General features: G+C 48.2%; 1 protein-coding gene across 1 annotated transcript in view; it reads right to left on the reverse strand.

The window, feature by feature from the left end:
• MTHFD1 (methylenetetrahydrofolate dehydrogenase, cyclohydrolase and formyltetrahydrofolate synthetase 1) overlaps positions 1-14934 on the reverse strand; it is a 76430-nt gene that overhangs the window by 15773 nt on the left and 45723 nt on the right. The window contains exons 20-24 of the mRNA XM_044436572.1: positions 13156-13267; positions 11362-11501; positions 9379-9420; positions 6613-6713; positions 2795-2972 (exon numbers count right to left, since the gene is read on the reverse strand). Coding sequence (XP_044292507.1) covers positions 2795-2972; positions 6613-6713; positions 9379-9420; positions 11362-11501; positions 13156-13267 — 573 coding nt within the window. The remainder of the gene's footprint in view (positions 1-2794; positions 2973-6612; positions 6714-9378; positions 9421-11361; positions 11502-13155; positions 13268-14934) is intronic.

Raw genomic sequence — 14934 nt, forward strand, 5'->3', positions numbered from 1 at the left:
GAGAGATTTCAACTTTAGGAATGGGGGGAAATTGCACATAAGCTGGGGAAGCCCAAGGTTTCCCACTCCTGGTTTACATGGTCTGTGCAGATTAACCCGTCCAGAGCAGGGGCAGAAGCTTCAAATCAAGAGCAATCTTCTTTAAGAAGGTTATAGGACTACTTAGGGGCTACCGCTTCAAAACTGCAAATATATTTGTTTTCCACAGTCAGTCATAACTCTGAAACAGAGACCACCCAAGGCCGTCTCACAACTGCCTTCCCTAACTCAGTGCCTTCCGGATGCATTGCATCATGAGACATGGGGATCATGGGAGTTGTACTGCAATGCATCTGGAAGGCACCATGTTGGAGAAAGCTCCTTGTGTCGGGCCTGATGCCCCGACAGAGACAGCACCTCACGAGGAGGTCTTGTGCTTGGGACCCTGTATCCAAAAGCCAACCCCGCAGCCTAGCTTGGGGGTGGCTGAGCAGATAGCTGCACCTCTCCCTGACTCCCTGCCCTTTGAGCAAACACCCGAGCCCACATCAAAGCAAGAGAGCCCCGAGGGTGTGAAAGACACCGCTAGTTCTACTCAGAAGGAGTCAGAGCGGGCTGTCCCTCCTCCCACTGACGCTGAACTTCCTGAACATGACACAGGAGACGCAGGGGGCATGATAGACTTTTCCCTAGCAACCAATCGGAGAATTCTGAGGAGGTACGACGCAGGCCTTGTTACGCCAGAGGAAGGAAAGGCGTGACCAGGAGAGCTAGTCCCACGTGGGCTGGGGAGAGGCACCACTAGAGGATTAACATCTGCATTCCAAAGACCTCAACAGAAGAGCTTATCTAGAGAGTTGTAAATCTGGTAGACAGGTAGCAATAAAGGACTTCAGTTCTATTGCTCGTGAACGTGTGGGTTGTTTACATGTTGAGCTGCACCTCCACACCTTTAGAGCCTGCCAGGGGTGGGCATGCAATTCTCGCGTGTATCCACCATGCACACTTTTGCACACACTCAAGAATATAGAACCATATGCAGAAGTCCCTTCGGCTTCTTAAAACCTTTGGGCAACTCAAGGAAATCTTGCTGAGGGTGTAGAAGGTTCTGGGTTCAAGCCCCAGTTTCTTCAGTTAAAGTAAGGTTTTAGGTAACCAATTGTCCTGCAGATTTTTTCGACCACAACCCCCATAATTCCCCACCGTTGGCCATGATGGAGGGGGATGATGGGATTTGTAGTGCAGAAGTTTGGGAAGGTTCCGACTTGCACATCCCTTAAGTAAAGGGTTGGCTAGCTTTCTGCCGGCAGCCCTAATGAACTGCTTTCCTCATAGGGCCAGCTCCCTGACGACATCACAGAAAACTGGAGTACACCAAGCGGCATCAGACTTATTCTAATCCAAATCACCCCAGTGAGGGTTGAGCTCTGGCCCCAGAATGCTGCCTGCTGGTGAAGGGTTGGGAGGACACAGGAAACTCAGGGAATTCTGGGAGACGACACAGCTGGAACCCAGAAGGGGAGCGCTATTTTGCTGCAGTTTCCACTCGCAGTCATCACAGATAAGTGGGTTGCATCCAGCAATCATTGAGAGTAGCACCACGAAAAAACTGTGGACTTGAGACAGTCATGCATAACTCAAGTCCCATTGATTTAAATGGTTCTCCTCTGCGCAAGGTAGTGCCTGGATCCAACCCATGCTTTTGTACTCTCCAGAGTACAATTTCCCAGAAGGAACCAAAATGCGGTTCAGCAGATGGGAGAAAATAAACCAACAGAAGAGAATTGAATGGCACAAGAACACTGCCGTCTCTAACAAGTTTAAGCATTTTTTCAGGTCGTTCATCATGAAAGCACACCTTTTAAAATTATATTATTTCCCATCGCTTTGAACATACCAATCAGATTCAGCCATTTGGAACACATGACTCTATATCTTCCCGAGGACATTAGAAAGTAATTTGATTATGTTGGCGACTCAAGGACGGCAGGAGTGATTCAATCTAGCCTGCGAGAAATCCAGCCCGTGTGTGTGCACCAGGTTCACAGAGTGCTGAAAGCAGAGCCTGACGGAATATTTCTATTCCAAGCCAGGATCATTCTGGGCCTGTAACTCTGCACCATGGGTCTGCCCAAGTTCTGCAACCAACATCCAGCTCCTGCCCCTATGTGCCCACTCAGATGTATCCAAGCAGCCCTCCAGCTCCTTAGTGGAGCCCTTAAGAGGGCTACCCGGGGCCTATACATTTGAAAATTAATACAATAAAATAAGCAAACTCCAAGCCATCCTGAGAACGGCTTTCTACACTTGGAAGCTCAAAATTGTAGTGGACGCTGATGGGAAAAGGGTCTTCTAGAGTGGGAAGCTTTTTTTCAGGATCAGAAGATCTTTTTAATCTTGCTATTAGCCAGATTTTAATCTGTTTTGTTGTACAGATCACCACATTAATCTGTAGAACATTCCCTAAATTCTGCATCAATTCTGTTTGTTCTTATGGCTCCTCCTTGCTCGCTTGCAATGTACAGTAGGAAGTTTGCTCTTTCCACACTTGCAAAAATTAATGGGATAGTGTCCCCCCCCATTACGCTTCCCATTGTGCATACACTTTTACACTGAAATCGTGTCACTTGACCCTACAAAGAACTTTCAAGGCTTCAGCAAACCGGACAGAGCGGGGTAGGTTCCATCGCAGCACCAGGATCACTGCCAAGCTGGCTATGGGCCCCTTTCCTCAAAATACATTCTTTGCACAGCAGCCCCATGACGGTCGCAGAAGGGACTGAGAATTCAAGACAGGCGCCGAGGCGACCCTCACCTCCACATTGTACAAGAACCTGAAGCTGCTCGGGGCCTGCGATGCTCTGCGCACGGCCTCTGCCAGCATCACGGCTCCTTTCCCGCCCTCTGCCCAGTGGGTGCACTTGACAGCATCGAACGCGCCTCCCGCCTTAGCCAGCCGGATGACCAGCTCGAGTTCTGCCTCCGTGTCAGATCTGCAAAGAGAGTGACGGAGTTATTGTGGGAAGCATTACGCCGTTAGTTGGCCATAGCCGAGATCCAAATAAACATCCAAGAACAAAATTCAGCATTTCCGCTTATACAACCCACCACTGAACTGCTATCTGCCCGGTTGGGAAGTCTTAATAATCTTTAGGAAGAACAGGGCTTCATTGGTGATTGCCCTGACAGTATGAAACCATTTCCCTGAAGTCCAGTAAGGTCCCTCTTCCCTGGCTTTTACTCAGAGCACGTCTTCTGAAGCAGACCACGGGCAGGATTTAGTATTTCATCTGACACTGATGTTGCAGCTATCACTTCAATTTGGGCATTTCTTCCGCTAGCATTTGGAGGGGACGCAATACTTTTCGTAAAGCCCAGGCCACAGGAGGCCAGCAACTACGGCTGGAACGCCTGGACCAGGAAGCACCTGCAAGGTGGAGTCCTGCAGAGGGTTCAAAGGGCCGGAGGCAAGAGGCACGCTTGTTTATCAGCCCAGAGCCAAAGCCCAGGGGGATGAGAGAGTCAAGCAAACCCACTGCAGGACTCCACAGTGCAAAAGCACAGTCCAAAGGCCTGTCTGAGAAAGCCGGGCATGTCCGAGGGCTAGGGGAGGTCAGGCAGGATGGGTGCAGGTCCCCAGGGCTTCCGGCCACACTGCCATCATCCCTCCTCGGCCGTTCCTGCAACGCCTGCAAAGGGGTTCCTGGTTCTGCAGGATCACTCAGGCTCTGATCTGACACAGCTGACAGATAAAATCACGAGTATTTAAAGGAGTGGCAAAGGCAGGACACAGGTGTGGCTGAGGCAGTCAGGACATGATCCTAAGCCTGTTGGACAGAAAAAAGGGGTGCATCTTCCAGCATGCCCAGGGGAGTTGCCGGAAGACAGATTTGTTTTGCCTGCATGTGCACAGGTTGGCTTCTTCAGCCTGCCTAGCTTTTAGGCACTGCACCATCAAAAGGCCCTTCAGTAAGCGCTCTTCCTCTCGCCTGGGAATGTTTGCTCTGAAGTGCTGACATGCACTCTTTGCAACAGGTTTTCCACGAGGTTTTGCTGTTCAGCTGCAATGGCGCTGTGGTTCGTACCAGCTTTCTACTGCCGATCCTACAATCAGTGTTTATGCAAGTAATCACCTTCCACTTCTTTAAGATTTCCAGAGCAATGCAATATCTGATTGGTAAGAGACAATTAAATGCAGCGTACCAATGAGATCAAAAGGCTCCACTGTTTTTCTGGATCCTGTTTACCCACTGTGTATGTAGAACAGGTAATTATCACTTATTCATCTGCTTTACTAAAAATAGTGGGGAGATCTGAAAGCAGTTCATCCAGAGAGGAATGGACTTAAGAGGGTACAGGCCTGGTGCTGAAAGAAATCACTTTCGCAATGGTTGAGACCCTGGAGCCCCCTCCCCAGGGGCTTGCCATCTCGTATACAAACCACACTCTCCACTTCACCGTGAACTATGTCATAGTCTAACATCTGCACTGCAGCCCATGTTAACCGTGCCTATCGTTAGTCAGAGTTTCAACTTTACAGCAGAAGTGGAGAACTTGTGGCCTTCCAGATGTTGTTGGACTACAGTACCCATCTCCCCAGCATGAAAAGCCAATTGTGAGAGATCATGGGAACTGCACTCAAAACAGTCTCTGGAGGACAAGTTACCCATTTCTGCTTTACAAACTCTGGTTAAAGCTAACCATGGTTAGCATTAGCTCTGACACAGGTGTCGCACCGCATCAGGGCTAGTCTCAAGAAGGGAAGGAGGAAGGTCAGAGTGTCTGTGCGCACACAGGGGGAATTGGCAGCCCATGCAGAGGCCTCGTATGGCACAGGTAATCATGGCCAAGCGTTCTGGGAATATTACGTCTGCATCAGAGTCTGAGGCTTGAATCCGTAGAGAGAACCAGGTATTTGGGGTGAGCGGGGAGAAATGCAAAAGATAAACCAGGAGGCATTCGTACTGGGAGCAGTGGGTTGCATTTTTACTCTGCAACTGCTCCCTTAAGCAGTGCCACACGTACTCTTCAAGGCATCACAGGTGCCTCCCTCAACGCTGCTAGGAAGCACGCAGAAGCGCTGCCTGATGGTGCGAGGCAGTCTGTTTCTGATTCAAGGTTAAAAACCAGGCGAGCGGCGAGAGAGCAAGCCGCTGCGCATCGCTCTCACGCACCGCTCTGCGCAGTCCAAGGCAATGTCAGGCGGCTGCGTCTTCCTTTTCTATGCTTAATTAAATGAAAACGTGCGGCTCACAGATGGCGAGGGAGGGGGAGGAGAGGCTCTGTCTGCTCCTGAACGGCAGGGCACGTGGATGGGGGCCACGTTTCGAGCGCCACCTACACAGCCACTGATGAGTGTGAGCCGAGCTTCTGATGGCTTACTTATTCTATTCCCTGTCGCAGTTCCATGCTGCCTGCTCCGCTAGGGAGCCCGAGGCTGTGTGCATGTCACTCCTCTGCCTTGCAATCTCATCTTCACAACGACCCGGTGAGGTAGGTTAGCCTCAGAGGCACCCAGTGAGCTTCAGAGCTGAACAGGGACTACCACCCCCATCTCTCAAGCCCCGGTCCAGCTCTCTAACCGCTTAAGACTTGCGTGGAGCACCCCCGCCCTGCCCTTCCATCAAAGTCTTGATGGCTGACAGGCCAACCCATCCTCAAGGGAGGACCAGTCATGAGCCTCTGATCCCCCCACCCAAATGCCTATTTTACAATATGAACTGCAATAATACTACTTAAGATTCGAATGGTGCGTTCAAGAGACCCCCCACGCTTCACATGCATTAACGAGCTGCATTCCTTACAGGTGTATAATATTCACCCTACTTTGACTTTTCCACACTTCGTTACGTCACAACCTGGGATTCAAATGGGTTGAACTGGAAGAGATTGGACTGGTATTGCCACCACTGCACGTATACAAGATACGTGAGGCAGTGAAGGTGCAAAATAATTCGATCGTTAAGTGAGCAAAAACAGGCTTGTTGGTTGCGTATTTCCCCCCTTTTGTTGCAACACGCCTAAAATAAGCTCTGGTGTTGAGTGTCTTGCGAGCATCAAGTGACAAAGGGGCCAATTAAATCAATTTCGGTTTATTGGGTTGCAGCCCAGTTAAGGTGGAGAAGTCACAGGGAGGGGGGCCAGATACCTGGGCAAGGCACTGAGATAAGTCTGTGTTAATTTCTCCAATATTACAGATGGGGAGGCTGAGTGAGGGAGTCTTGCCGAAGGCCCCCATGCAGAGCTTATGGCAGACTGAGGCGTCCTCATTTCTAGCTAAGTCTCTCACCTGCTATGCTACCCCAGCTCTCTGTAGAAGGACATAATTCTTTTCCTCTTTGGTCCCCTTGTAGCCATGGTGTGAAGAGACACTGTCCGAATTTTGCAGGAAGATGGAGGATTCGCAATCACGTGTTGCTTAAGCCCATATAGCAAGAGGACAGAACCTCAGCCTCAGGCCAAACTTGATCCACTTTGGGTCTCAATCTGGCTTCTGGAGGTTCCCTGGATGACCACAACTTCTTCCCCTGGACCACACCTTTCCCAGGAGAGTATTTGTAAATTTGTGTTGCTTTGCCCTCTCACCTTAGGATACTAAAACTTCGTTCTCCTGAAGGCCTTAGTCCTACTTACTTGAATGCATTGACGGCCACAACAACCGGGATGCCAAAGGTCCTGGCATTCTGAATTTGCTTCATCAAATTACTGCAGCCCTTCTCCAAAAGCAGGAGGTTCTGATTGAGAGAGAGAGAGAGAGAGAGAGACTGTTAGCTTTGGGTACAGGAAAATACTAGATGTTTCTCTGCTGTGTGAACAGAGCAAATGACAAACGACAACATTGGCACAAAAACAGAAGCCAAAATACAAATTAAAAAACTTTAATAATTGCATTGTAAGGGAACATCTTTTCAGAAATGTCATTTGCTTGTGCACAAGAAGAAGAAGACAAGATGAAAAAATACCTGACAGGAAAGACATGCTCAGTGCTGGAACAGATGCAATTAAAGAATTATCACTTTTCAGCACTGAAAAGTAGCTTCCATTCAAAGTGACAAAGAGAAAGGAGTCAAACACCCAGTATCTTCTCAAGAGAAGTGATGTGACACGGAGGAGGTGGGGAACTAAGTGAAAGCTCATTGTCTTCATGACACATACTTGGAATTGTTGCCAGCCATTAACACCCAATTTCTGCCGCAGCATATCTAAAGTTTCTGGGAATGGCATGCTTGGAACCTACGTCAGCCTGACACAGCTGCGGAGGATAAATGTATCAGAGATGATGCAATGCAGCATCTGTGAGAAAGAGCCGCATATTGGAAAATGCCGGGTCTGATCTCTCCTCTTTGCCTCAGCTTTTCCATTTGCAGCAAGGGAAAAACACGGAACTATGTCACTGGGCCACTTGATGGATCACCGAAGATCCGGACAGCCCCCTGAGAGGGATGGTTTGACCTGGAGTCCTGCATTGGGCAGGGGGCTGGACCTGATGGCCCTCTGGCCCCTTCCGACTCTTCCCTCCATGATTCTATTTACTGAAGCTTTCAAAGTCCCTGAAACTAGCCAAGAAGCACCTTATGGAGCTTATCACTAATAGAATAAACTGACTGTAAAAGCAGAAAACTCACATCCAGTGTGATAATTAATACAAAGCAACCCTCAGGCAGTGCTTTATTTTTCAGCAATTACACTCTGTGCTTCCATGAGCCTGGCAGAAAGATATGTACACATCAATTTGATCACCTATTTGTTTCAAATAATTTAGAAAGAATTATGCTAGCAGAGAGTTCATTCCTTATATCACAGTAAATTGTTTAATAATTTTATATTGCTTAATATAGCAAAAATAGGAAAAATTTCCACATTGAACCAGACTTTATCTTCCATTCTGTAATTCCAAGCAAACAAACAAACAAACAAACAAACAGAAAAAAGCAGGTTTGTGGTGAACCCTTAGGAGCTAGAATGGGCATTCCCAGCAGTGTTAAATTTTTATTTTATTTATGTATTATTTGATTTCTAGCCTGCCCTATTAGCCACACAGCTCCCTGGATGGATTACAAGCAACAAAATCATGTAACATTTAAAAAAACACTTTATTTTGAAGTGAAAGAACTCGTTGTAACAGGTCCCTAGGAAGGGATGTGTAGGAATTGTAAAGTCTATGCCACTGCCTGCTCACTGACAGTTTATACTTTGCAGAAACATGCACATACGCATTTGCACAAATGTGGAGTTGTGTGGATTTGCTCTTTCCAAAATGCGTAAATCTCTGAAAAATACACATATCTCTGTAAAACGCATAGCTTCATGCTTTAGCCTATGGGGAGAATACATGTTTTTTTAATTTTATATATTCTTCTATGACAAAACATGTATAAAATTATGCAAAAATTTAAATAAATGGTCCACAGAATCTGTGTGACTCCGGAAAAGCCAATCTACTGCATTCTACTTCATGGGTCAAATTCTCAGACTCACTTGAGTCTGTGATAGATTTCTTTGACTTAACTGCTCACGCCACTGTACTGCACACAACTAACATTTCTCTTCCCGGAGCTGTCATTCCATACTTTACAGCTGCTTCTACATCCCTTGCCCAATAACACTGTTTGCCTGATTAAGAAGGGGAAAACCTGTACCTGTGAAGTGTTGTATTTGGGCTCAAATAAAGCCCAGCACCAGCCTGGCCGTGAAGATAAAATGGAGCTTGCTTTGGCTTGCATTCCTTACCTGCTGCTCCCTGTGTGTGCCCGGGATTATGGCCTTCCACCCCAGGCCCATCCCCAACTTCACAACTGCTTCAACCACTTTTACCTAGTCTGACCATCACGGGAAACTGTGGTTTAATAAGCCATGGGAAAAGAATCAATAAGAGATAGATGGTCTCCACCAAGGTAAGTCACAGACGTTAAAGCAGCTAAGTAGGGATGCCATGGAGAGATGACTTGATGGCACATGAACAACACCAAAGAACCCATGCTGGGTGCGTGAGGGGAGGGGAGGGGAGGGGTCCACGGGCATACAGCTCATTCTTGGGCCAATCAGCCACGACTGACCAGTCCCGGAACAAGATGCCTGAATGGGGGGTCTTGCAGTCCTGCTCCAAAATAGTCCCTCTTTCTTCCTTAAAAATGAGGAAGGGAGACACAGAGTTCCTGGCCAGCAGCAGCAGAGTATCTGCATATAAACTCTATTAAAGAACGTGGCGCCTGCTAAATGCTGAGGCCATGTCATGTTTTCTTCCGACAGGCAGATGTTCAACAGGCTTACTTCATCTGATCACAGAGCCACAGCAAGACAAAAGTAACACAGCCAAGAACTCTTGGCTATTGCTCAGGCTCACAGAAGCACCGTTAGGAAATCAGGAAGCGAGGAACTGGGCCGCTGAGCCATAATTACCTCTTCGGTGTATTCTCTTGGCAAAGGAACGCCAGCTGTGACCTGCGAAGAGTAAGCGCAGAGATTAAATCTGGGCAGCAACATTCCCTTTGTACCCCGAGTAACATTTCAGCAACGGATGCTCATTGGCAGGTCTTTATGGTGTTGTGAGAGTGGTGGAATTCCTTTGCAACAGAAAGAGGCCGACCTTTTGGACCCATGGGCATGTGTGTCCATTTGAGAAAATGTCCTGGAGGGTGGGCAAGTCACAAAGGCCAAGCAACTTTCCCCAAAGACTGAGTACAAGGCAGAATCTGAGCACCTCTACATGAAAACAACAAAAACCCGTTTCACAGACAGCAAGATTCTCCTCTTCCCTCCACTATCTCTGCCTGCCTGCCAGCCAACCCACCCACCCACCCATTTATATTTCTATTCCACCTTTTCTCCCCTAGTGGAACTCCAGGTGGCTACATGCAGGCTCCTGGTGGTCTCCCCTCCAAGCTCAGGCCAGGCCCGGGCTTGCTTAGCTTTATCCTTGCCACAATTCTTTCCCAACCAACCTCCCCAGGTCGCCCCTTACTGGATCTTTCAGCCCAGGCTGCTGTCCTGCTCTTCCTCCAGGTCCCCAGTAGATTCCTGGACAGAAACACACCCTTGCTGGCGCTCGCGTGCCCTGCCTGGCCAATCCCAGCATTCCTTGCAGAAGTGACCCAGGACCCCTTTCCTTGCTGGCTCTGTGCTCTGCTGAAGCAAGCCTTGGTCTGTTGCCACCTGCCATCCCCATTTGCAAGGAGCATCCCAGCAGCCCAGGGACGCTCATGGCAGATGAAGGCAGCAGACGACGGGACAGAACAGAAGAGTGGTAGAGTTGGAAGGGGCCTCCATGGCCATGGGGTACGACCCACCACTTCGCTTCTGTTCAGGCCCAGGCCTTTCCAGCTTAGCAAGGGGGACCTGGCATGCTAGCTTGCTGGAGAGCTCTGCAAGCAGGCACCCCCCCCCCCCCCATTTGCAAATGATCCCAGTGGCTGGCTGGAAAAATGTCAATTAAGAAGGGAGGACAGGCACGGAAAGCAGGTTCATGGGTAGACCATTGCCTATGGCTGCTTTACAAGGACATGGCAGAGGTCATGAATTTTAGCCCAGCTGCATGCGTGTGAGTGCGGCGTCTGCGTGCATCCATGCACTCCAGAACGTGGCACTCATTACCCTAATGAAGCAAGCGGCAATCATTTGCTTGTGATGAATCTGCAAAGAATTCTTTACATCCTCCAAGGTCTGGAGACCAGGGAAGAGATACACCAGACTGCCAGCAGCATACAAAGGAGCTCATTAGCAAAAGATCAGCAAGCAGGGCAGGGAAATGCGTAGGAGACTCCCCCCCCCCCCGCGCCGGCTCGGCTGATTTATGGGGAGGGGCAGAGGACCCTCCTGGAAACCCAGATCAGGCAGGGCTCAAGATCACAGCATCTCTGCAGCTGAACATGCTTACAAAGCCCTTAAAGCTGTCCAGGCACGGACACTGGGGGAGGGGCTTATGCGTGTGCCCCCCCCCCACTTTGATTCTGCATGCGAGAAAGTAAAAAGGAGGGTGTATCCCAAGGAAGATCAGAAAAGAGAGTCCCCTTTGCCTAATGTACCTTCCCAATAATATTAAGGGAAGCTGGGAATAAAAATAGAGAAACCTTTAGGGATTCAAAAATAAAGGAAAGAGGATGGGATGGGATGGAACTCCAGGCAAAAAAGGGAAGGGAAAAGGAGTCTGCAGTTTAAGCAGAGACTTGAATGGAACCAAGAGCCATGCGACAAGCTGCCCCATTAGTCTGTAAAGCTACCATTTCCATCCGTTAAGGACAGGTGGGAAAGAAACCCTCTCTCAAGGATGCTAAATGGACACATCTGGCCTGCAGAAGCCGCTGCTAACTGGACCATTTCCTGCAACACCCTTTCACGTTCTGGCTCGGACCTGTGCAGGCCCCTGTTGCTCAAGCCGACACTCACCGTGGGGCCCCCGCCATGCATCTTCAATGCTCGGACAGTGGCAACCAACACCACCACGTGGGGCTGCAGGCCAGAATACCGACACTTGATGTCAAAGAACTTCTCCATGCCGATATCAGCCCCAAAGCCGGCTTCCGTCACTGTGGGCAGAAGAGAGAGGGAAACTCATGATTATGGACCATTCCCCTCCTTTTGCACACAGTGGTATTATTACTGTTCTTAGTCCAATGCACTCCATCTGTTTACTTGAGGATTCAGGAGAATTTACACTGTAAATTCAAAAAAGCCAAACTATTGCCACAGCTAAGGGTGTCTGCAAGTCTCGCTCAGGCATCCAGTGAACAGCTGGAGAAACCACTCTGCATGTTCCCTAGAGGGGTTTTTTCACCCATCCAGCTGGGGCAGGGAAGGAAAAGAGGCAGATGGTGCTTCAGGACCACTTGTATCCTGGCCACGCCAGTCCCTTGCCTGCTGAAGTGCCCCCTTGGGCCCCTCTCCGTGATCACGTTCCTAAGAAGAACTGGAGCTTCAGTCCCCAGTTCAGAGACTGGAGCACTTTCTCCGGCCCTGGAGCTCCAGCTACGGGCTCTGAGGCTGGAGGGCTTGGAGCTGGGAACCCAAGCTGTCCTATGGCGCTTCAGACAATGTCTTTGTTGTTGTTGTTCTGTATCATCAAGTCATCTCTGACTTATGGTGACCCCATGAATGAAAGCTCTCCAAAATGTCCGGTCCTAGACAACAACTAGGAGCTCAGGAACCATTCCCTAAGGGGGGCTACCCACGTTTTCGTTATGTCAGCGGATTAGTCAGAGTTGAGGGAAGTGAATTGTTTGTATTGCAGCATATAATAGAAATCCAGAAATTTATGTCAGTCAGGTAGATCCCAAGCCAATGCGGGTGCTGTTTCATCCTCACAAAAAACAGCTGTCCAAAACCAGACCCTACATGTGTTTCCCTTTCCCTGTATAACCCTGCTAAGAGAGGACAGCCCAAACGGCTACACAGATGCACTTTTCACTGTGGAATTTACACACAAGAAGACCTACAACAATGTCTTCTCATGACGACCTCTTACCACTTACTGCTTTCCTTCTGCAAACAAACAACAAACATCTGGATGTGGGGCACTCCAGATTTTGTGGGGTAAAATCACTCAATTTCTGCCACTGTGGTATTATTATGTTATTAAAACCAGGCAACATTCCTGGGGTATAAAAATTGCCCAGTGATTTACCAAAAAAAAAAAAAAAAAACTGGTGCAGAGAAAGAAGCTGTTTAGGCAGTCAAAAAAGAAGATAAAAAGGGGGAAGAAGGAAAAAAAAAGAAAGAAGAAAAAAGACCAGCAACATGGCTGGCTGGGGTGTGTTGGGAGCTGTAGGCCTTTTTCTTAAGGACAGCATCCTTAAGTGCTTCTTGGTGTCAACTGAATGGCCCAAGGACATTTCATTGGGGAACATTTAGCTTACTAGAGACAATACCACAAAGTGTCCTGGGTTAGAAAAATGCACCACAACACCTAAACATGCTATTTTTTAGGGAAAATAAAGCTTTGCATGCCAGTTTGTGAGACTTCTGAGTTTCTGACATTCTTCTGACACCACAGGCAAATTACTGATTGTGAGGCATTTTAGGACCTTGGGATACGTCGCAAAACATCTTGTAGCCATAAAATCCATGCACAAACTCATCTGCATATAGCTTTTATGACTGCTGGGTGAGTTTTTTAAGCTCGGCGCTTCCAGTGCATCCCATCGGGTAATCACACATGCAGACAGTAGTCAGAAAAAGACTTACCAACAAATCCTTCTCTGCCAACGAGTTTCAGAGCTATTTTGTCTGCCAGGACAGATGAGTTGCCATGAGCAATGTTGGCAAACGGGCCGGCATGGACAAACACGGGATTGCCCTAACAGAGAAAGACAGCAGGAGGACAAGATAGCCGTAAGGAGAGATTCGCTGGTGCCTTCCCATCTGGAACACTGCAAGTTTGCACACACCTGTATTTGTGACGACGTTCTGCAAAACTCAGTGATACATATGCATGAAAGCATGCACAGAGGGCTGTAAAGTCCTGAAGATTACCAGAAAAGCATTTCCAGTAAAATGACCCGATATGATCAGTATTAAAAGTGAACATTCAGCAGAACCAAAAAACTGCTAGAAGGTCAGCCTGCTAGTCCTCTTGAGCACTCTTGATCAGAGTAGGACTACCGAACTTTCTGACTTGGCTTGCACAGCACAACAAGCCACCATTGGTAACCAACCATGATGGGTTACTGTAATACCGAAACCTGGCGTGGTTTCAGCAGGGTGACCTATTTTTTGCAGACAGGCCATCATTGGCTTGTTCTAGAGGTTGTTCTGCTCACAAGGATCCAAACCCAGCAGGGCAATTTCATTGTGGATTCCTGGGAATGGCTCTGGAGCCACTACGCCAAAACTAACAAACCAGCCTGCTGCTCAGAGTCCTGATCTCACCAATGACCACCCTACAATGGATGCCAAAGTTTTTTTTAAATGCAAAGGCTCAAAAAGGGACAAGTGGAGCCATGTGCTTTCTTTTGGCCCAAGAAAATTGCACACTTTAAATATTAAATATATTTTGTGGGTCCTTCATAAATGTGCAAATAAACTTGTGATTACAGGGCAAGACTGTATATAGGCTAATTTGCACACAGTTGCCAGGGTCATGCGCCTACCTTTCAACAGCAATATTACCTTCCGAAGATGTGGCCCTTCCACTCTTAAATGCACCTTTTCAACACTGCCCTTGACCCTCTGGCCATCCAAAAAGAGGAGTCTGCAGCACCCCCCCCCCCACTTTTCTTGTCTCCTTTTCAGTGCACTTACAGCTACAGTCACACCAAAATACACATTTTTGAGACTGGAAAATGTATGCAAATGTAAGGACTGGGAAAGAAACAGTGGGGAAATATATGCAAATTTAAAGTCAAGAAACTAAATGAAGGGGAACGTTGCCAATTTCAGGATTGGAACAGAAACGGAGAGGAAACTGCAGCAACTGCTCCAAAAGGTAGGGAAGAAGAGTTAGTACCACTCCTTTCTGGAGTAGCCGCAGACTCTAAGGAAGTGCTGAAAAGGTAAGAGACTCTGCAAAGTATCATTTCAACACTTAAAGGTTAGCAACAAATCCTTCCTAAAAGCTAGAAGGGGTTCAAAGGAGGGCAACAAGGATGATTCAGGGACTGGAGGCAAAGCCCTATCAGGAGAGATTGAAAGAACTGAAGAACTGAGGGGTGACATGATCGCCTCGACAAGTACCCAAAAGGCTGTCACAAAGAGGAAGGACAAGACCTCTTCTCAATCATCCCAAAGGGCAGGACATGGAGTAACAGACAAGTGAAAAGAATCCAGATTTAGACTAGACTCCAGAAAGAATTTCCTGACTGTCAGAGCAGTATGACAATGGAACCTGTTACCTGGGGAAGCGGTGGGCTCTCCCACCCTGGGGACATTCAGAAAGATTCCACACAGTCATCTGAGAACCCTGCAACAGCAGGGGGTAAGACCCAACGGCCTTCTGGCCCCTTCCAACTCTCCTATCCTATGATT

The sequence above is a fragment of the Varanus komodoensis genome, unplaced genomic scaffold, assembly GCF_004798865.1.
Source record: "Varanus komodoensis strain SLA01 unplaced genomic scaffold, ASM479886v1 scaffold3, whole genome shotgun sequence".
Lineage (NCBI taxonomy): Eukaryota > Metazoa > Chordata > Lepidosauria > Squamata > Varanidae > Varanus > Varanus komodoensis.